We start from the raw sequence: 24,857 nt of genomic DNA on the forward strand, positions 1-24,857 counted from the left end.
TACCGAATGTGATAAAATGTTTAGACCTCTACATATCATGGAAAAAAGCTGTATTCTTGAAAAATTATGATTTTGGAAATTGGGACTGCTTTCCAACTATAAATGATTTTACAGTTTATTGCAACTAATAACGCATTAATAAAAATACACTTAACTTGAAATAACACTCAGAAGTCACACATTAAACATGTGCATGCACCGCCACCTCCCATGACCTCAATCATTCTAGCTTCATTTTAATGGTTTTAAAGCCTTGTGCATACTTTTGCAATTTGCTTAATGACAGCGCAATTTTCAACTCGTGGTTAAATTTAATGGTTGAAATCATGTTGCTTCAACTCCATTTAAATTCCAAAACTCACAGAAAAATGACCAATTCTCACTAATACAGCTATACTCTAAATGTCTAATGTACGGTGTACTATACAACCTAATACTGTACTCTCTTCTATAATGTTCTACTTAAAAAAATTGTTACAGGCGTTAAGTTTGTATGATGAATTACCACTCATCAGTTGATGATAGTATTATTAACAATATCTAACCCAATAACTACGGTACTTCAAACTGAGAATGAAAAAAGCAGAAGTGATACACAACATTTTACTGAGTTGTGCAATAAGAGCTATGAGGCATCAATTCATTAATTGATTTAGCTTTTCACTAATAGCGATTGAGGAATAAAATAAAAGCATCGACTAGCAATGATAATTGTAACAATGACTATAAATTGAAGATCAAGGATGAAAAAATAATTACTACAGAAATATTTATAAAATGTGTTCAAATACAACTGCTTTATTTCAAGACATGTAAATTGATTGACCATACATTGTTTGGTTCTGAAAAATACATTATAGAAAGTCAGTTTAGACTTGCGGCTGAAATGAAAATAATCATAGCAGGTGAAGTTGTCTTAAACTGAATTTTAAAAAGATTTGTCACACTTAAACCACACTAAAATAATGCTTTAAAATTTTAAATAAAAGCGGAGAGAGAATCTAAGCAAAAAGCAAGGTCTACTGTTTTAACTAAGTATGACGCAAGTATTGGATCAGAATTCTGTGTAATACAGACACGGAAGCAAGAACAATAACAATAATATCAATGAGTTACAATGTAATTATCAGTGATTTACAAAGTAATATCATTTTCTTAAACATCTAAAATTTTACCTTAACGCTAACAAAGATCAAGTAACAACGTCACAGTAACACTGCCTTGTTACAACCATCAATCTGTTTGCAACAATCATTAGATAATAAATATTCTCCTCGTCAACTTTTAAAAACATCTGTTACAATAAAAACTCAATAATAAAAATTGGAGAAGTTAATGGAAAAAATAACTGCAAACATAAATTCAACTAACTAGAATTCGACATAATAAAACAAAAATAATTAAAAATAGAACAGTATTAACATTATTAAATATAATTATATGTCAACTGCTTGCGTCATTCAGCTTGAAAAATAAAACAGAATTGAAATAATTTCCATTATACTTAAAATTATACTAACTGCATCTACAAGTTAAAATGTAAACAAATTTTTAAAATGAAAACTTCAAGGTTGCAAACGTTCAACGAAAACCTTGAGCTGGTAATAACCAAGAATTTAAACAATAGCTAATTAACTGATAATATTATAACAGGGTTGAATGGACACCGTAAATGAAAACAAGAATGGCGAATGGCAGCACTACCGCCATTGGCGACGGCAACTGAGAAAGGGACTTTCCCCCCTTTTAACGATGTTATGCCTCCAGAACAAGGGGGTGGGGAATTTAACAATCAATTACTGTATTTTATCATGCCGGACGATAAACGTAATTTCACTTTTGTGTACCAGACACGAAAACAATTTTATACATTTAAAATTAATTTCATAAATAATCAATGCTTTATTAATACATACATGTTACAAAAACGATCAATATATTACTTTTAACAAGGCTATAGCCAATAATAATAATTATTGAAATTCATATTGTAGTTTTGATAAGCGGCATGCTGCATGGAGAATCAGAAAAAGAACAATTCCAAGTTTGTTTTTGAATGCTATGAAAAGAACCAGAAAATTAAACCGAGAATAATAGTATAACAGAGAACAACTAGTTTTTGTTTGTGAGCGCGACACGACACGACACAACGCCTAGCTTGGCTTGGCAGGTGCGGCGGGTGGATCGCCATGCAACGCAACGCAATGGCCAGCCTATGCAACACGACAATACAAACTCGACTCGTTTTTAGACATCAAGAGCTTGTCTTTGTGTAGGTAACAAACAACATCACTAGTGGCTAGCATTGTGGTTTAGCTCCAAGAGGACTGGTAGGTGTCCTGGTACCACTGTTGGTCGCCAGCCGAGCTGTAGCCGCCTCCGCCGCCCCCTCCGTTCATGCCGCCATAGGCTGCACTCAGCGGCTGCTGCGCCAGTGGTTGGCTACTCCAGCTGCTCTGGTACCGTCTTTTTGATTCCCCCTGGTTCTGGTGACCACCGTCAAATTTGCGTTTACCTGCCAACAACAATACTCATATTCACATCTCTACATTCTCTTCTCAATAAATAACTAAATAATTTATTCAGAATATTTTTTCAATCCAATCAAAATGTATATTTAATTCAAAGCAGATGATAATAACAACTATATCTTTTTATATCAATAGCTACTTTATTACTATTTTCCAACGATAGTAATGTAGTTTCTTATCACGCCACTTTCCTTTACTCTATTGAAAGTTTCTTATTGAATAATTTAATTTATTTATGGGAAATGTACCAGCAACATGTGATTGTATAATCTATGATTATATTACCTCCTCACTATTTTAAATTCAAGCAGACTGAATTGGAAATCAATTTATCTTTATCATTAGAATAAAACTATATTGAATCTATACATTGATAATGGATTAGTTATTAATAATGCAATCAATTGATTATCTTGATCGACGATTCGTTTGTCTAAATATATTCATTGATTATAGATTAATCAATTCTTATAATATCATCAACATTAGAATGATTCTACAAGTCTGTTCATCGAAAGGAGAGAAAACAACATATAGTTTGCTTTTGTGTAAGTAAAAACATAATAACTCATATTGGATATTGATAAACTATAGAAATGAATAGCAACAAATGAAGCTGAATTTTGCAAATCTTATCAAACTATCAAAATTAATCTCAATTTGTAATGTTATAGGGATATCCTTATTACAAAAAAGGCAACGATTCACACTAGAATAGCATACTGATTTTAGAAATTAATGGCAACTAAATGAAGGAAATTTCATCAAATTTTATTCAACTGTCAAGCTCAATCTACAGAGAGGCCAAAAAATTGACAGTGAACATGAAGAAAAAAAGTACGGTTATGAATATTCAAATAGTCGATGTTTCATCAAATGATAGTTTGGCATTCGTAGCCCGCGAAGAAACTATAAGGCCATTTCAGACCGCCATAAATTTGGCCAATTCACACCGCCGTAGCGTATCTTGAGCGAAGTCTTCGCGCAATGTAGCACGTATTATACGCAAGCTATGAAAATTTCACACCAAAAGATTTTTTCAATTATTTTTCTATTTGATGACAGTTTGAGATGTGGTCGAGTGTCATTGTTTAGCTCAGAGCTCATGCGCTGCCTGAGATACCGAGCAACCGCTACGTTGGAAACAGAAGCAGTGACGATGCATATTATGTAGCGTCATCGGTTTAAAATTGACAGATTGGTTAGAATTAAAGATACGTCTTTCAAGACGTTGCCCAAGCTACGATCAGAATTAGTCTACAATTGCGTTAACAAAATATTCACAGTCACAGGGTGTATACATTTTTTGGAGCTTCTGTATATTGAGGATCTTCTTATTGTTTAATAAATCATAATATTGGCGACAATACTAATTTTGACTAAATAGATTTTCGTAGAAATTTAATCAACTACAATAATTGGTGACAATAATGCATAATTTATAATTGGAAACAATTCGATTAATTCTCATGAAATAGAAACTTAAGGACAGCAGAAGCAATTTGTTTAGTAATGTTATTAAGGATGCATCTAGAGCGATGGTTAGAGTGAGAAGGAGTGGAGAGGAAAGGAAGGAAGGTGGTTGGGATACAGACCATCCTCACCTGGTAAACTTCCCTTGGCGCGGGCCCCCCCACGGGCGGGAGCTCGTGTTGCCCCACGGCCCCCCCTGACGTTGCGACTCGACCCCCCCGGGGCCCCCCACGGCCCCCCGCCGGCAACCCACCGGCCCGGCCACGCCCCGCCACCCCACGGCCACGGCCACACTGAAATACAATACACACATACATCTTAGTCAAACACGTCCAATACAATCATTCAAATATTATAAAATTCCTTAAAAACATATTCATGATGAATCCTTCCCAAAAACTGTTTTGAAATATTCACCTATAAGAGTCGATTAATAGTGTTGTATCCAATGAAAATAATCAAATTAATAAATCTCATTTCTGAGAAACATATTTCAGTGCGTTATTCAGTTCAAAACATTAATGTACTTGAGCTCTGAGTTGACTACAGTATGCCATTTCAATAAGTAAATTTATATCTCCCAGTTGATCATCAATTTGAAGTCAGAGCCTCCTTTCAATAAACTTTACGTTAATTCAATTGAATTTACAATTCGCTCGCTGTTCACTCATATTTTGAAAATATTATTTTAGATGAGATCTTATGCTGCCCAACCAATAGGATAGCATCTTATCAGTACGATTCTAGTAAGTTTCAATCTGAAAATGGTTCATAAATAATACCCTTAATGATTGTTCAGCAGTTTGTACTACTTCATTTACGTAGCACTAAAAATCAAGATCGTTCAAAACCTTGAATGAAAGAATATTCTGTATCAACGATATTATCATGATAAAATATTTAAAAATCTAGTTAATTTATGAGTGGTATGAAAGACGAGTCCGGTGTAAGAATCTTCTCCAACTAGTTTCTGCATCCGCAGGACCAGCTGGGAATCTTGCAACTAGACAAAAATGTATCAAATTAGTGCATTATTTTCAAAATAAATTAATGTATATGAAACTCGTTTTTCACATCAATAAAATAAATTTTCTTATTACTATATTGGATAGTAACTATAATGTTAATCCAAGAAGTTTTGTTTACTTATTTTATTTTGATAACCAAGTGAGATTTCAATAGTACATTTTTACAAAAATAATTAAAGTAATGTTATGGTAACTAAATTTGAGTACCTCAGGGATTTTTAAATTGACAGGATTTTGAATCTGACCTGAGGAAAATTGTCAAGAAGAGTAAAATTCATTTTGAAATGTCACCAAATTTAAGGAAAGAGACATTTTCCATATCTGATTTTCAAAAATTGAGCAGTTCAATCAAACATGAAGAATAACCAACCATCTACTTCAAGGAATAAACATTATAATGACTAAAAAACTAAGACTAATAACAACTACTGACTAAGAATTAATTGTAAGCAGATAGCAGGGTTATCCAAATATTGCAGGGAGAATTTTGTAAGGATAAGCAGGTGAGGAACCCAAAAGCAACTACATTTGCCAGCTTAAAAAACATTCACAAAGCGTTATAAAATAAAAGCATAAGCGATGACTACTAGCGCATAAATTGTATAAGCAATAAGCACAGTAAAGACTATAGCCACAAGCGACAGAATTGCTCCGATTGCAGACTGAGTGAATCTCATGTAGTCGGTCGCTCCTCGTCAATGAGAACCTGCAATCATCTAGAATAAGATGTCTAGAAAGGATGGCATGATTCATGAAATCGTAGTTGTCAGACAATGTTAGTATGTCAATTAGAAATGCGGTTAGCAATCAATCAAATCGCACTGATTGTTAGTATTGTGTGAAATGGTCGTGAGTAGTGTAATGTTTTAAAATCATACAGTGTTGTCAAACACCCGATCTCTTCCGTACGAACGTAAGATACACATTTTCTTGTTATTTACATAAATCCCCTCTTAGTGTAAGTAGAAAGACATTGGATAATATTCACGTAAGCATGTTTTAGATTGCTCGTTAATAGTGTTATGACATTGGATAACCCTGCAACCAGACAGCAAAAACATAACACAGGCATCATATCTGAGCTGACAGGCAACAACACACGCATATCAGGCCAGGCAGTAGTAGATGGCAGTGATGGTGATGTGATGGTAGTGCTTGCTCAGAAACCCCTAACTGTCTTCTTCTTCTTCTTCGTGTCATGGGTTCGTCAAATTCGGTTAACTTTTCCCGGCTGAGGACAAATTATTATTTATTTCAAGTCCTAAATGCAACAAAGCCTGGCTTGACAGACTCAGATATGATACGCAGTTTGAGAGTGGCACCGTATTCTACAAGGCAAGGATGCTGTTAATGCCATCTAAAAACCGGATGTCATGTTTATGTGAGGCACCAAAGGTGGAGGATGTAGGAGGTGTGAACATTGAAAGCGGAGGAGTGAGAGAGAGAGAGAGAGTAAGGAGTGAAGCAGTAGTAGTAGCAGCAGCAGCATGTACACAGCATAAGCGCTATGGAGGGGGTAATTGGTAATGGGTAGGGTGACAGACAGTCTAAAGAGGAGAAGGCGATGCGAGCCGAGAGAACACTGTGCCACAGTCAAACGTGCAAACATATTTATTTAAAACATCAATTGAATATTATTGAATGGGATGGGAGCACCCACCGACAATGGTTGCCTGCCCCTTCCTCCCCGCGCAGACGGCGGAGGTGCTGGCTTGTACTCAAAATAGTAATCCTCGTAACGATAATAGTCATCGTAATACGGGTCACTGTAGCCGCCTCGGTAATCCCCATAACCGTAATAGTCGTAATCGTAATCTATAAAAGAATAACAACATCTTCCAATCAGGTATAAGAGAATAGCCTTTCTATTCCATCATTCATTCATTTAAATTATATTATTTATACTTTTGAGACTAGATGAGAATAATACAAAATGGCATGCCGGGAAAAGGAAAAAATTGATATTCAACTGAAATCAACTACTTGGGAAGAGCAGACGAGTAAATTACTAACTGAAAACGGAAAGAGTAGAAGAAAAGAGCCCTTCCAATGGTTTTTTAGTCTACAGGTGAAATTCAGTGGAACACTCAGTCACACGTTCACACACTCGCCGCCAAACACTCACAAATACCAACAGCACTCTGCACTTACCTTCCGTCTCATCTAAACGCTGCATTAAACTCATAAACACAACATGTTCATAGTGTCAAAACAATCGCATTGGGTGTGGTAAGTGAAATTTCAAAAAGTGAAACACAGGCAATGAAATGAGAGGAAAGAAAGAACGTTTAGAAGGAAATTGGACACCTTTCTAAGCCTTCACAAACTCGTGAAGGGATGTTAATCGATAAAAACCATGCTTTGCAGATTGGAAATGGATATACTAGAAGAATATTACTGCACTGCTTAGAAGGCATCGTGCAAACAACTGCTCAAACGCAATAAAATATTACATCTATTTTCATGAAACATCTGCTCAGGTGTTGAGCATTTTCAAAATCCTTGACAGGATATCTAAACATAAAGAGTTCGTTCATTAGATTAACATAGTAAATAATAAATATAGGCACAATACATTTTGAATAATGATAAAACTGAATAATAAACTGAAGACGTATCAGTTCAGGGAATGTGATATGTGCAATAAAACTGCAAGGGAATCTTCCTGAATTAGCTCAAAATGGGATTTCTCGTTGGGCTCGACTCAAGAACGAAAAGAAATGTTAAGAATACAGAACGAGAAATGTAAGCAAAGCTTTTAGAAATGTGCTTCCCTGATTTTCACACATGTATGTACTAAGTAAAATCAATAGAATTGATATGTAAACTTTTTTAAAATTTGTACAAATGCAATATGCAAATTCAATAATGTGGGTTGAAAGTGAATCCTTGATTCTCAACATCCATATTGTATTTTTCTCAACTTGGAGAGAAAATTATTGTATAAGTTGGCTTGGATAATGTACATAACTAATACTAGGATAAATTATGTTTCTCAACAATAATATAGTCGACTTTTTCTCTTTTCTTCAATCAGTTATTTGTTTGTTCGAAATATTCGCTGAGAGATCACGTGTTATATGATTAGTAATAATTAACATTAATTTGACTATCATGCAAAGTCGAACAGAGCATAATACCATAAACGAATAGTATTTTATAGGTATCTTGTATCCTACATGTGTGGCATTTGACCATGTTAGTAAAATAGTGAATGGTCGAGGAATTTTCAATAATGAACATGATTGTGGTAAGTTCTCAGATCTTGTATAAGCACATATATTCTTAAATTGCACATGAACTATTTTGATTATCCAGGAGTATTTAAATAGATCCAGAAACTGAAACCTAGATACTTTTCACTCGATAGTTATGTTAGGGTGGTCTAAGTTATCAACTGACATGAAGCTGAATTCGCATGAAATGTCATTCATGTTAGTAATGCGATGAAACAGTATTGTTTCGTTAGCAGAGGGTGAGTTACTATCATATCAATGTGTTATGGTAAGCGTCAAAGCCTTAGCGACATGCGCAGACGTCCAACTGACCGTAGTCGCCTCGTCCCATGGCTCGCATCGAGTTGCCGCCTCCGCCACCTCCACCGCCCCCGCGCTGGCCTCCCACTCCGCCACCACCCCTCGGCGGTGGACCTGCCATCATGCTCGGATGCTGTGGAGAGTACCTGTATAACATTCACATGAACAATCAATTTTTGCCATGTTATCAAGGTGGTGTTGCGGTAGGTATCCATATTAAATTAATGATAAAAAGTAGAGAAAAGTATGATAAAGAGAAATGAATTGAGTGATTACTACCCACTATTGAATTTATGATGAATTCAGTGAATTGAAAATAAATCAAGGTAATAATTACCGTCCCCATTGGGCCACACGCTCAGCAATAATAAAATAAAAGTCCCACTGCCTCATTTGAGCAGGATTTCCAAAACAAGAGAATCTTATGGGATTTGAAGGGCCATGTGAATAATTTCGCAAACAAAAAATAATAATAGGTTATGCATAGAGACGGTTATAATTTTCGGGAATTCATGATAAAATTTCATTAATTTCTCAAAGAATAGAATTGAAATAGTATAAATTCATTATCGAATTAATGCTTTTGAAATAACCTGGATTAGAATGCTTACTCATAGGATTGTATCATCACTTTCACAAGTTCATCATTTTTTCATCAGATTAGTAGCAAGAAATTCAACCAATCAATTTTTAGCTTTTAAAATTGAGGAGGTTTTTAGATGGAGCGATTAACAGTAAAACCAGTCGAGCCGACCAACAATTGAATGATATTTAGCCAGCAAAGTGTTTGTACAATTTACTCACCCTCCACCTCTAACTTGCATCATCTGCATCATCCTTCTTTCTCTGGCACGTAGGATTTCTTCTTTCTTCTTCTTGTCCGAAGGCGGCTTGGCGAGGGATACTTCGATGTTCGATCCTCCCATGTTTTGTCCGTTCAGGGCGTTCATAGCCTACACAAACATTTCATAAATTACAAGTCAGTGTATAGTTAATTCAACTCAAATCATCTCTTGTAATTGTTTTCGAAATCTGATGGCAAAGTAGGATTTCCCATATTTATTTATTGGATAGAGCAAACAATACAATAGTCGGAAAATAAAAAACAGGCTATTGCCCAAAACTACTATTTCCTAATTTTGTCTCAAATAGTCCAAATATTATGTAGGTTATGTCCATTTCAATTTCTACACAAAATCATCTGAAACAGTCTCATAATCATCAGCCTCCACATCTATGGCATTCAATTCGTTTTCCAACACATCCATTTTGTTAAATTATTATAAAATTTCATTATAAACAAGAAAATATTCTCCTTGTATTTTATTATTAAAAATGAAATAAAAATATAATAAATAGAATATTATTAATGTGAAAAATACACGTATAAAAAGAAAAATTAGTTGATTAATTGAAAAAAAAACTAGTACTATGGAATAACCAGTAAGTTTTATTGGGTAGGCTAAAAATAGTAAATTGAACTAACAACATTTAGATATGTTTCAGAAGTAAACTGTGAATTGCCAAGATAAAAACTTACAGAAACTGCGTTGTCTCGGTCTTCAAAATGGATGAAGGCGTAGTCCTTGATCTTCTTCACCCTGTCCACTTTTCCGTAAGTTTCGAATGTCTCCTTCAGTTTTTCTTCAGATATTTCGTGTGTCAGATTCCTCACATACAAGACTTTCACCTAGTAGCATAGAATAGAACAGAGTTAGAAGTAGTTATCAATCTAACATTAATTAATCTCATTGAACATTGAATCTATACAAACTCTTGAAATTGATTGAAGAAAATATTAAAATTTAGATTATTTGAATTTTTTATTAAAAATAGCCAGATATTGTTCATTTTTATAATCTGGTTTGGATTATTGAATCATTTTCTTATATGATATATCATATAAGATGCATTGTCTGTTTGTTGTTATTTGTTCATCCATTTCGAGGATTTATGTTTGTCACGGTATTACTTTTCCATTGTTAATTCTAAATTATTGACGTAAATGTTCAACCAACCAACTTGTATGAGCTAAGGCTCTTGAACAAATAAAAAATGATTATTTATTCATATTCCTTTCTTAATTATATTAGCTGTACTTCTTCAATTGTTATCATGTAAGAGCTGTAGAGTTGAGAGTAAGAGAGGGCCGACAGCACCCTAGCTTCGCTCTCTAAGAAAGATAAAGGCAGTAATTCTATTCAATATTTATTCATCGACATAGTTATTAATTTCAACATTCGAAAATCATTCATTTCCTGACTGACTTTCAAGTTTCATTGAAAATAAGTTTCGATCTTCAGTCAGTAAGTAAACAAATTGTTATCATAGTTCAAATAATGACTACAACAGGTCGGCGAATAAGTGGAAAATTACTATTCAAGACTGAATTTAGCTTTTAAGAAGTTTTGTTTGTATTGTTTTCTATTTCAATTAGATTAGGATTCTTCTTACTGGGTAGTAGCTTGCGAATTATTTTGCAACATGAGCTCATTGTAAAATATTATATTGAGTTTTGTTTTTCTTGGCAATCAAAAGTATATTCGACAGAGAATCAATTTGAATTACTGATTGCGAAAACGTGGTTTCAATGATAAATTACCTTGGACATGGTTTCAGAGTCGGGCTCTTCTTGCGGGTCAGCCCAGTCGACAATGATATCACAGCCCCACACCTTGATGCGGCCGGAGCCGAGACGTCGTTTCGACAATGAGGCTGCCTTGTGCGATTCGTACTCAAGAAAGCAGAAGCCACGGTTCTTTTTCTTATCATCTGGAGAGCTGTAGATGATTACCTCTGTGAGTCCAGCTAAAGAAAAAATCCAAGAAATCAATTCAAATTCATTGAGACTCGCCCCTAAATAAAACAAGAAACTAAACAAAAACGAACATTGATTAGAAAAAACTATTTACCCAAGTCGTGAATTACGCCTTACATTTAATAACACTAATATTTATCTTACTCTTATACTACCATTAAAACTAAGCTTGAAAATACTATTAAACTTTGGTGGTGAACTTATGAAATAAACACATAAGTAGGTCTCTAGAACTAAATATACCAAATAATTATAGAAACTTAGATTAGAAATAATACATTTGCAATTAGTAATAAAATAATTAAGAAGGTTCATCCAAACGGGAACTCTAATGCGATAGAAAGCATCTGTTACGTGATAGCACACACATTCCTTTACCAGAGCGTTCTATAACAATTTAGAGTTCCCGTTTGGTCACAAGAAGAACCTTACATACTTCGCCAATTTCTCACACGTTCAATCAACAAACGTTCAAAAAAACTAGAGATACCTATAGATAATAGATGACATTCAAAAGACAATGGATTTCGTCAGTATGAGAGTTGATATCAATCTCCAAAATGAGGTGTAATAATACTTAAAATTTTTACAGATTCAATAACCTTGAAAACAAAACTCTTAAATCACCGACGAGAATTTGATATAAAATCAACTTAGAAACTATGATGAAGAACAATAAAAAAATGAAATTGTCAACTGAATTTCCTTAAAACTACAATTCAACTAAGGTAATCGCATCCTATAGCATATGTAAAACAAGGAATTCACTATTGTACATCACTAATCCTACAATTTGTCTTATCGAATATTTTGTATAAAATTATACGTAGAAGTTGAATGAACCTCAATTTGCAATAGACTGTACCACAAATCAGCAAAAAAATACACTCAAAACAACACTTTGCACTTACAAAATAATATACAGTAAATAATAATTCGTAGACAGAAACACACTCCCCTATAGAGCCCGAAAAAAGTCTACTATCTGCAATATTTTTGCACCAACAGACACAAAAAATAAATCAGCAACAGTTCGAGATTCCTGAAAAACAGCTGTGACTACAATTTCAAACAATGCCAAGTCACAAAATTAACCTTCTCATACCAATTCTTAAAACTCATGGTATTTTACAAAATTGTAGCCATAACATTTTTAATCTATTAATAATATTCGCACTATAACTATGACAAAAATAGTTGTAGCTAAACAAATAATTTGGATACAAGCATATAAAATATAAGTCATATAATAATTCACAATATTTGTGTAATGAATACATCTAAAAGTAATTAATTAGCACGTTCCAGGAAAAAAGATACAGTGGTAAAATACTGATTAAGTATAAAGTGAAACTAACGGTTCGTATTCTTAAACACACTAAACAAGCATACCAACAATTTACATAAGAACTAGACTACAAACAATATACATATAACTAACAAACACAATATGCATACACAAAATATTGCCTTGAGACATTGAATCATACCAAGTCCACAGTAATAAGGATTTTGATAGTTCTACGTGGCAGATGTAAATTTACATCAGAGACCACACATCAAAGTCATTATTGCGCCGGTTTTGGTGAGATTCGGTTGACAATTTGAGATTGTCTCTAATAACAATTTTACAGCTTATTTGAATCATTTCTTTAATGAATGCATTGACATTTTTTTTAACAATCAATTAAAAACAAAACTTTGTAAAAACTTCATAAACTAGTTTATATCAACAATTTTATTGTACTACCACATTACTATTGTGTACCATGAATACCAGTTTTATTGTATATTGTAATGCCTTATTTTCTATATTCTAGATCGTTACCCGTTGGTATAAAATATCACACATTATAATATTTTAACGAAGGCCGTAGGTTCATGATACTGATAAGGTCCCACACACCAATAATGAAAATGTCTTGTGAAACTCAATGATGTTGAAAAACAATGAACTAAGTAGAAATAATTGTGGATTGATCGATCACAAAATTCGTCCAATGTTCAACGAACATGTAATTAAAAGTTTCACGCTAGAATTTTAGAATTTTCAACCTGCCACACCAGAAAGCAAAACACTACAGCTTTAATTGAAGAATGACAAGCTCTCAATCGCCAAACACAGTTTTCGAAAACTTTACGAATGACTTCATAAGACAAATTCTTAAGGTGTTTCTTACGAGTAATTTTCATAAGTTAGAAGTTACAGAGGAAGTTAAACATCTTTCATGGAAAAACAAAAAATAAAATGGAATAACGGATATGAACAAAAACAAAAGTTAAAGAAAATTGGAAATGTTTTAAAGAATGAAAATCAAAGAGGATTTATTAAACCAGGATCAACTCTCAATGTGGAGAGGACTCTAATAGGAAAAATACACAAACTTTGAATAAAAATAAAGCAAAGCTGATTGCAATTTAGCAAAAATTAAGCAATTTAGGAAATCGAAACATTAATCATAGAACATGCTTAACTTCCCCATCAAACATAAAGCACTTTTATGGCATAACAAAATTCAAGGCGTAATTAATAAATAAATCTACAACTGAATCAATTGACGTAATCCACAACTTCATTTCTACTGAGGAGATACTAAAAAGCCAAAAGAAAGATAAGAAGAAAGTTAAATTTCGTAAAATATATTAATCCCAAATAAAAGCGCCTTTAGAATATTGACTGTTCTGAGGCAATCAGCAAAATAATATTACAATAATAACAAAGCCGCGATAGACTTTTTAGACTCTTCACTCAGTTTTTGACAAGTCAAAGAATGAGAATGAATATAAAGTAAAAATCGAAGCATACAATCCTTGAGGATTGTCCACCCCGCATGCTCACTTGTCCCCCCCGTTCATTTCCACGGCAAAAATAATTGTCACACAAACCCATTAACAGTTACATTTGCATTTATTGGGCTTATTAATGAATCAATTCGGAACAGGTCTTCTGATTTGTCGATTACCACTCAAAAAGCATTTCAACAAATTGCAAAACTTGAACTTGAAAAATTATATAAAAATGGATTGGGGAAATTTCAAGTGCAACGCTTTGCAAGTTCATTGAATTGCTAATGTTAGGCCCGGGGCAAGGGGCAACTGAAGTTTTAAATAGCAAGCAGAAAAACTGTTTACTTCCCAAGTGGGAAAGTGGTTGATTTCAACTTACGTGCGTGCTTGGAAAATTCCTCAAAAAGATCATTTTGGTCACGGTTCTTTGGTATGTTGCCCACGAATATTCGATGATTGTTATAAGAAAGAGTAACGCCAATATGCTTGCCTTTGCGAATTTGGCAATCATTGAGCTGGAAGAAGACAGTGGGCTTGGGGTGGGCACAAGTGAAGCGGCTTGTGCCCACACGGGTGGCTGTGTGGGCTGCTCGCTGCTCTCCTACACAAGCCGCTTCATTTCTGCCAGCATCTTATTAATCATCAATTGAATTTGAATTGATTTATTCTTTTGTCACTTTACCTGTTAATTTACCAAACTCGTCCAGAATCTCCTCTTTGCCTTTAGACTTTGGAATGTTGCCCACAAAAAGTCGCAGATTCGGAACACTAATGTTAACTTTCAGAGTCTTGCCAGGTTTGATTTCGTGATTATCGAGCTGTGAAGTTAGAGAAACAGACATGCCAACATTTTCAACAAATATTTGAAAAAGACAAATTTTGCATAGTAAAGAATCAAACGGATAATTTTGAAAGCTACAATTTTGATTCACAGTTCATTTTTGTTTTAGAAAAAGGCATGCTCTTGACTCGCATTGAAATTTTGATTAGCCCAATCCTGAAAAATTAGCCTTTGCCTACTGATTTACAAAGCCAAATAGGATAATCCAGAAAGCGAGCCGTTTTGTTTTTAATTCAGCCGAAAATCAACAATTTTGAAAAGTCTACTGTATTTTGAAAAAGCACAAAACCACCATCACCATGTTATCAATGCTGTTCCAGGTTCGCTCACAGAGCAAAGAGGAGACCTAGAAATGACGCCAAAAACCAACAAACAATACAATGAATAGATTAGTTTACATGTAATCCAATAATATATTTCACACGAGGTACATCGCTTACAATTTACTCACTAAATAATCTAATTGCATAAAAATTTGTATAACTACAGTACAGCATTTTATTAACATAATCCTCTCCACTGGCAACTAAATCTATTCTAACTCACTTTTAGTAAGTTACTAATTACAGTAATAAAGCATAAAATACAAGTTAAGCGCTTACTACTTGACAGAGCAACAAGATAGTTTTAATAATCAACCATCATATCAATGAGTAGGAAGGAAAGATCTCTAAAAGCACTTCAAAATCTAAAAGCAAAAAACGAGGGAGAAATTTTTGCATAGTAAATACAGATATCAAGAATTTTCAGATTCAGATAGACAAATATCTTATAGGATAGGAAAGGACTATTAACATGATAAATGTATGAAGTTAAGACGTGTAAGCTTTCATTGATTCCTATGAATGTTCAATATTCTTCAAACTAGACACTTCAAATAGGGTATCAACAATGAAGTGATCAAATATGTCATCTAAGACTCATTTAACATACTATCAAGCTTTCAATAGGTAGGTACCGGAAAGTGTTATTAAATGGATTCTTAAACTTCAAATTTTCAACAATAAGAGCATACTACCATTCAAGTTCCTTGTATTTCACATACACATACCTTGAAAAATATGATATGTATGACCTAGATTATTAGAGTTCAGCATCTAGTGTAGTTCAATTATGTAATGAATTTGAGATACACTAAATGGAACAATGAAGCTTCATCGATAAAGAAGCATCGTCAGATTACCATTCTAAATTCAGGCTGAATTATATCTACAAAAAATAAAAAATGTGGAATTTGCCTCAACTACTTCAATTGCTTCCACATATTTTTACGAGAGATGAATACTCATTTCCAATATTGCTCTTCTGCAATTTTAGTAAGCCCGATTTATCTAAGAGGAAAAAAACCTGATTTGTTCTAATAAGCATAAACGAATCAAGGATGTGATAATTTTATCAACACGCCTTGATGTTGGAATCAAGTTTTGAAGCTTGCTACGTTCTACGAGATTAATAAAATGAGACAAAATATTGAAGCTAATATGAAAAAGTATTTTCTGGACGTGAAAAACCTGTAAAATGATCAAATGCAATATATCAGTTCAACTATAAATCATCAGTGGGAAATTAATACGATTTATCCAAAATTACAATGGCAAACTAACATTCAATATTGAATTGTTTGAATAAAAAACTTCAATCTTGAGGAAATTTCACTTGTTAATTAGTTTATATGTAACTGTATTAAAAAATTAAACTGTATTTTGGTTGTAAGAATTTTTTAGAAAAGCTTGAACGATCTACAAGCGCCATATAAACAGAAGAGCACTTACATCTTTTGTCGCTTGAATTGCTTCTTCCTTAGTGGTGTAAGTAATAAATGCATAACCCCTGTTAGTTCCAGACATAGGATCCATCATCAACCTTAGATCCCAAATTTTGCCGCTTTTTTCAAAAAGAACAATTAGTTCATCTTCAAACATATCTTTCGGAATTCTTCCACAAAAAACCTACAAAAATAAACAACTAACTTATTAAACAAATAAATAAAAACAAACAACAAAAGTACTATTTATTAATGAAATAAATAAGTGTATCAATCCAAATGAGAAAAGATAAGAGGTTTACTTGGCATACTATGTTATATTCAAGAGTTTTGAGTTTTGTGGGTAGCTAAGTAAGTATCAACTCTGATCGATCTTCAATCGAAGAAAAAATTAGATTCAAATGAAAATAACTGGAAAAACTTAGAACATTGGAATAAGTTTGCTAAAACAAACTTTAATTTCTCGTCTATATAAAAATGAGATTTAACCAAATTCGCAAGTCGAATGAAGGACATACCTCACAGCCATTTCCGGGAGGGGGACCCTCCCAATTGGGTGGAGGCCCCCCATATTTTCGTTGTCCTGTGGTCACGTCCAATGAGTATCCAGTTCTATCTAAAATTGCCTGCAATTCAAACAAAAACAAGTTGAAAACTATGCTTATACACAAAGAATGGCAAGGTGGCCAGGCCAAGACAAATAACAATGATTCTGGGGTTATGTATCACTTGAAGTGGTACTAAGGAAACGAATAATAAATTTCTTATTACTGATACAAACAAAATGTTACAATGGCTTGTTTGGTATTTAAGAGAAATTTTAATAGTATTATGGAAATCTTAAGTTTTGAAAATTTGAATTTATGCTTTAGAACAAATTCATGGCCAAATTTACATGAAAGCCTTGATTAATAAATTACACATATAAACTATTCTGTGTAATTCATTACATTTGAAATAAATCACACTAAATCAAGTTATTTAAAGTTATAAAAAATCTAAACTGAATCGGACTCACTTTAATTTTGTCTTCGTCAGGACCTTTTGGTGTGGCCCCTGTACCAGAAGCATTGCCCCCAGCAGAGGCCCCTCCTCTACTTTTTTGCCGATAGGTTTTCATCACACCACAGAGATAAGCAGATTTATTCGAAACGTGTTCAAGATTTGAATCGAGAAACTGGGTGAGAACGTTCACTGCGCCGTCAACTGGGAACTCCCTCAGAGCATCTAGTGCTCTCTCGTCCAAATCGGCATGCAAAAGTTTACCTGCAACCACAACAAGTCAATGAAAGTGATGACACAACATTTCGCTACCCACTCACAGAATATTACACTCATCAAAAAATGAATATCTTTCAAAATAATTCCATCATTATCTGGTATTATTATTCAACAAAATTTTATCAATTGGTCTTATCAAATTCAGCGGATAGCCAATACAATTTCCCTTGTTCATGAAATAAAGAAAAATTACGAGAAGGCTGAATAATTCCACTGATCTAAAATGAGTAAGCATTCTCAGAATGGAAATCAAGATTTGAACGCTTCATATGCTAAAGCGAAATGGAGTAATTCAATGATATTCATGAGTTTATTCCTAGTTTTTTACAAAAGTCCAATGATAATAGTTTCAATTGCATTAAGCTACTTCTTGAAAACTAATAGATTCATTTGTTAATTTTTTACCAGTCCCTCAATCCTAGAAATAACTGTAATAGTTTGGAGCTGGATCGTACTAATAGTCTAGAACTTGGCAATATTGAAAATTCATCTGAATTAAAAATATATTATGAGCATTCACCAACTGGAAATATTTTCTCAATTGAATATCAAGCTGAAGAAGATTAGTAGAAACAGATAATATGAATAAAGGAAGTGGGTGAATATACTAAACTACACAGTCTCTTCCATTCAATTACAGACGAGCATTCTCAAACACGCATTAGTAGAATACACTGAAACATGCAATACAAACCATTACTCTAAACACTCTGATGATAAGTCCTGTACGATGGGAGCTGAAATCTAAGTGCTAAAAAATTGACAAATGTTCAAAATCAACTTTTCTGTGCTGTTTGTCGGAAATGAGAAAACAAAATGAACAAAATGTTGACAGAATGAGGCAGTGATGTGCAGAGAAGGAAGTATAATGCCTGTCAACACGAGTATCGCAATTTGTCAACTTCTTTCAATGATTTGTACTTTGAAATCTCACCTGTTCTGTAGATTTCATCTAATTTTGCTGCTACTTTCCTGTCAAGTCCATACTCAATAAGTTTCGGAAAATCTTCCGTTCTGTCAACATTAGAATCTTGTTCATCTTTGATGTCAGATTTCCCATCAATTGTCACTTCCCCGTTATCTTCTGCCATTGCTGCAAGACAAGTTCAACAAAAGTTATCACTACAATATTGCTCAATGCTCAATCTTCTAAAACCATTACATATTAAATGTAATCCAACATTATATATATGTAACTTCCAACAGTAATTTCGACTAGTCGACAGGAGTATAATTGAGACTTTCAAAATACAGATAAGTTTCAAAGTACACCATGGCCTTTAGTGTTTCATCCGGTTTAATGAAGCCACAGATTCGAATAATCTTACTGAAAGCTATAAAACAATACTGCTCGATAAATCAATAAAAACCTGAAAAACCTTGACAAAATGTATAAAATATAAAAAGCAAAAAACTGATTAAATAATAAAAATCAAATGAATAGGACATTAATGAATGACTAAATGATAAGCCTATTTTCAACGATGATTTATTATAATTACAGAGATTAAAGCTCTAAAATGATAAATAGATTCATATAAAACAAAAGCTATAATAAAAAAAACTCATAACAAAATTGTAATTATGTTTTACTATGGTCAAGTAGGCTATACATGTATTACCATTTTCTCTAAATATCACCAAAACACCTTAATTTTTTTACTTCCAAAAACTTTCAATGGATTACCGAATAATTTTAAAGTTTGTAACATTATAGTACTTTCAGTCTAAAATTTTTATGTCAGTTATTATCATAATAATGAATGCCAAGTAAATTATTGTATCAAAAATAATGTCCATATTCATACAATATTTAATCAACTGATTACATATTAATACCGTTCGCTGTCAAGAAGCCTATTCAACATTTACTTAAGGTAGCCTAGCTTGTTTTGATAGAAAAAATACTGTTCTATTCTATTTTAGTATAGGCTATTTAAAACTGAGTTCTAATAGCCTAATGTAAAAACAAAAGTTTTCAATAAAAATGTGGGTGATAAGTTATAATTAATAACAGTAATTGATTATAAAATTAATCTACTAAACAGTAAAATTAAAAAGTATTTATTGACTAAGTACCTATTGACTAACCAGTGGTTCTGTGATGAAATAGCTGCATTTTTCACCTATTACCGGGCGTTACTTCACAACTTTGCACATCAAAATTCAATAGAACAGCACAGAGTAAAAAAATAAGCAATATGCTGATTTCAATGTAACGTTCTGTATAAATTAAGGGAATGTTATTGAGCTGTGAAAAACAGCTCAATAACAAAATTGACTGTCAAATTTTAAGATATTACCTCAATTCGTAGAAGAAGGGCCAACAAATTGGTTGGTTGGCCTTCTGTCATCATTCCTATTATGTCTGTCTGGCGTCTGGTGGAAGATTGACTTCAACGAATTCTTACAATAAATTTTGTCATTCAATATACATGCATTATGAATAGCGACAGGAGAGGAGAGCAATCAACAATAGAATTATACTGAACAATGAAATTTCATTCATAAGAAATGGCATCCCACAACCACAGAAAATTGAAAATTCTAGATTAAGACTAAAGCATGCAGTCGCAAACACACATCACACATCAAGTTATAGCTTCGAAATAATTTACTAAAATAAGGGTAATGAATACCTAACTATTTTCACAGCTCAATAACATAATTTTCAAAGTTGTTCTGATTTTGATTATCCATTTGTAATAAAAAAAGAATACTCTAGAGTTTTTAAAATTCATAGTCGTGTAGATGAAAATTTTAGAAAAAGACGAAATATACCGCGAAGGATATATAATAAAACAAAAATATGTCAAACGGTTTATCAGCAGTAGAACAAAATATGAGACAGTGGAAATTTAGAAGATCTGTTGATAAGAGCTAGAAAAGCATAGCAATTATCTACCTAACGTTTTAAAAGTGGAATTCAGGACACTTTTTAACACTAACACTATTATTAGAATCTGCTGTAGTTTCAAACTCTAGAAACTTAAAATGGAATCACTGAAAGCTTCGATTATTCAGAAAATAAATAGAAGAAATTACAAAGATGATAAGGTCTGTTAATGATAATAAAATTCAATTTTTCTAAACATTATCAACATCATGACACAACTTGAGAAGAATAGTAATAACTCAACTATCTATAATATGATTATATAAATAAATATTAATACAATGAAAAGGCTATTTAAATTGAATTGTGATTTTGCACTATTCACAATCAATAATAATTCTACTTCTTTGTGTTGTTAAGAAGTATAAGAAATTAGTACTAATGTACAACTACAGATAGGTACTACAAAAATAACTTATTTTGTTTGAGAAAATATTTCAAGCAATTATAGATGATCAAGCAGAACTTTAAAAACAGATATACTATGAAACTAGGAAGGTGTAACACAAAACATAAAATAGCCTAGTCCTTTCTACAAAAAAACTAGAGAGAAATCTTCAACTGGAAACAATGAAAACTGTCAAATCAATTGATATTTCCATTTGAGTTGGCTAACCAGATACCACAACCAAATAGGCTATTATCCCCACAAGTGAATAACAGAGCAAACCATAAAACACGAATAGAACAATCAAGGACCAAGTCTAGGCATAACATCAATCAACAACACTGAATTATTTCAAGTCACCAATTTATGCTGGATCGGTACTGGGCATCCATCATAGAAGCCTATATTATTTTTTCATGTCCTCCACAATTAAGACTTTCTTTGGATAAGACCTAAAGAATAATTGAAAACCATTAAATAGAGATTTGTGCAAAGACAAGCCTATTTTTAAAAACATGAATAAGGACCAAACGAAATGCGATAAATTTTTCCTAGATAATTTACTATCAAAGGTAGGAAATTAGGCCCAGAACTGATTCAAGAAAATAAAGAACAAAATAAATATTACAATTTGGACATTTAATTCAAAAAGGTCAAGTCAGGATAAGTAAATAAGTAATGCCTTGAAAGATTTTTCCCCCAAGTTGTATGAGTTTGAATACCGGTATTTAAAAATTAAAAGCTTACAAAAACTCATTTGCTCATCAAGTAGCGACAGTTGGTCCTAAGTTGAGTATAACAATTGATCTAATTGTCAGCCAATAGAATAATCAAGAAAGTTAGGGTAAAGAGGTTAAAACGAAAGGAATTTGCAAATTAAACAATTTAGAAAATTATTTAAAGAGGTATTGTCAGTGACAGTAGACTATTATTCTAGGACAATCAATATCAGCTTACTCAAATGAAAAAAACTTAAAGTTAAACTCTGAATTTCACATGTTTACATAAACTGACTGAGATTATGAAGCTTCAATCCAAATTAGGCCTATCAGGCTACTATTACTATGGTAACGCATTTTATCACATATGGGATTAGATTGCATAAATAGGCTATGGGTAATATTTTTTATGAGAAAAATACAGTAATGATTGCTCATTTTAAAAGCGATTGTTGTTAAATCGAATGAAACTATTTTTAAAGTATGAAATAGGCCTATATTTAAAATATAGGCCTATAAGTATGAATGATTGTATACTTTTCTATTGCCAGCACTCTAGACAAAGTATAACTTCTAATTATGGATGTCAACCTGATAAAGTTTTTAGATTTAAAATGAATACCGGTAGCCTAGCAGAATATTCCATTGCTTGAATGTATTCAATTTATATAGCCTACAGGCTAATAGTAGGTTAGTAACCTCTCATTATTGTTATCTCAAACTAAGGTTAATGTTTATTATAAGAAATGATAGCCTACATACTTTATATCCATTTATGAAGATGAATTAATTAAAACAAAATGAATAACTGTTTTTTAGAACTAGAACAAGATGTAGGCTAGTAGGAAAACGTGATTACCAAAAGCAAACTGGGAACGGAAGCATGGCAACGGACAACGAAAAAGACGTTACAACCAACTATAATTTATGTAGATAAAAGAACCAGGGCTAATAATTGTTGATATGAAGGAAAATGTCTAATAGTTGACTTTGAACTAGTTGACATGTAATATGAGAAAGCTAGTCTAGAAATAATCCCAAAATAACATGTACGGTAAGGCACAAAAATAGACCAACGCCTTTGGTACCTGGGCTAATCATCCAACAATGCACAAAACTGGAGAAAAAATTACACTGTTATTGAATTGATTCAACTTTGCACTGAAGAAGAAATGTCCCTTGAATGATAAACTTTAAAGAATTAATTCAATAATAATTGTAAGGAGAGCGCCATTTTTCATTTGCAACCGGCCGGCTTCACACAAGAGCACACTCTCAAGCTTTCAACGTTTCCATAAATAATGAGCGATTAATAGCACTATTTCAAGGATGGGGTTATACTACACGTCAATTATTGACAAAATATTCACTTAAATTGAATTTTACCTTAAATTTTAATTCACTGAATCCTTCGAAGAGGAATGGCGGCAGAGAACGTCAACGTGATCGCATATTTTATAGAGGGGTTCACATAACGACGCGCAAGTGTAGTCTCGAACCCAAAGCCAAGACTGAATGCCAATGCCTTCTGTACACTTTACCCCTTTGGCCACGGCACACAAAGGCTAAAAACGTTGCAGGTTTTGAACTTGTTCGTCAAGAATAATATTGAATAGCCTACTCAAAACAAACCTGTACGGAAAAAAATATTTTGAGACACATCACCACGCACATCAGGAAGTAGATTGTTCATTGATAATAATCGGATCAAACTTCTTACTAACTTCTTCCACCCTATCTATCACCAGTCAACTGTGATAACAAGAGAAAACTTATTAACACCTGGAAGAAAACAATGAACTCGACTCATAAATTGTGAAACATCTGAATTATTCAGAATGTTAATTGAGTTCAGCGTCAAATAATTTTTCTTTATAATTGGAAAGCAGGGTAGTTAGCAACTGTGACTTTTGAGTATTCAGACAAGTTCCCGCTCAGCAAAGCACTCAGAAAAAACATGAAAAAGTATCCATTGAGGTGTTTGTTATACATTTTTCTATAAAAAAATCGAATTCTTGCATTAATAAAATATTAGTAATGAGAGAATTTCTTAAAAATAGGAACCTCTTCATGAGATATATTTTTCAGGGAAAATATTACTCAGGCTGTGTTTATATTGGGCGTCAAGTTTCTCGTTCTGGGCTGGGCGGTTCACATTCTGTTGATTCATAGGTTAATGACTAATTTGCTCTCAAAGAATTTTATTACGTTTTCCTTCACCGATGACGCTCCGATTTTGTGAATGACTTGTTTTAAAAATATATAATTTCATTGTTTAGTTCTAGATGACTGCAAAAATGTTATTAGTTTGGATTTTGTGTATGGTGATTGTTTGTGTTTACTGTCAGTATGAGTGGCAAAGACGAGACGCTTTTGATGAGATACGAATGAAAATAGACAAAGTAGATGCTAATAATTGTCCAATCGTTCAGCATGCAGATTTATTTTTGCCTCAAGATTCCGTGTCCCATCTCCCTGATGTGAAAGATGTAAATATAAATCCAGTTTTCCCAAACAGGACAGCCCTTCTTCATTTGCATAATATGGCAATGAGTAGAGCATTCTTTTTTAGTTATATATTACAAGCACGATTCATTCGCCCAGCAATCAACGATACTTATGATCCTGGGATGATGTATTATTTTCTTTCCACGGTTGCTGATGTTTCATCTAATCCTCATATAAATGCTAGTGCAATTTATTTCTCTCCAAACATGTCCTACTCCCCCACATATCGAGGATTCTTCAACAAAACATTTCCAAAATTCGCACCTAGAACATTCCGGTAAGTCTC

At 33.1% G+C, this 24,857-nt stretch overlaps 2 protein-coding genes across 2 annotated transcripts in view; one reads left to right on the forward strand and one right to left on the reverse strand.

The window, feature by feature from the left end:
* Positions 1-767: 767 nt before the first annotated feature.
* Positions 768-23,571, reverse strand: LOC111043411 (heterogeneous nuclear ribonucleoprotein Q). Its single transcript, XM_022328359.2, is given in 14 exon segments — positions 768-2,515; positions 4,136-4,195; positions 4,198-4,297; positions 6,693-6,847; positions 8,581-8,714; positions 9,373-9,521; positions 10,109-10,258; positions 11,171-11,376; positions 14,856-14,991; positions 16,787-16,963; positions 17,298-17,405; positions 17,798-18,045; positions 18,995-19,153; positions 23,152-23,571. Coding segments are annotated over 14 exon segments (1,998 nt in total). The 5' UTR covers positions 23,165-23,571; the 3' UTR covers positions 768-2,312.
* Positions 23,572-24,053: 482 nt separating this feature from the next.
* LOC111043407 overlaps positions 24,054-24,857 on the forward strand; it is a 36,179-nt gene continuing 35,375 nt past the window's right edge. The window contains exon 1 of the mRNA XM_022328355.2: positions 24,054-24,848. Within this exon, the coding sequence (XP_022184047.1) occupies positions 24,349-24,848 (500 nt within the window). The 5' untranslated portion in view covers positions 24,054-24,348. The remainder of the gene's footprint in view (positions 24,849-24,857) is intronic.

The sequence above is a fragment of the Nilaparvata lugens genome, chromosome 1 (assembly GCF_014356525.2).
Source record: "Nilaparvata lugens isolate BPH chromosome 1, ASM1435652v1, whole genome shotgun sequence".
Lineage (NCBI taxonomy): Eukaryota > Metazoa > Arthropoda > Insecta > Hemiptera > Delphacidae > Nilaparvata > Nilaparvata lugens.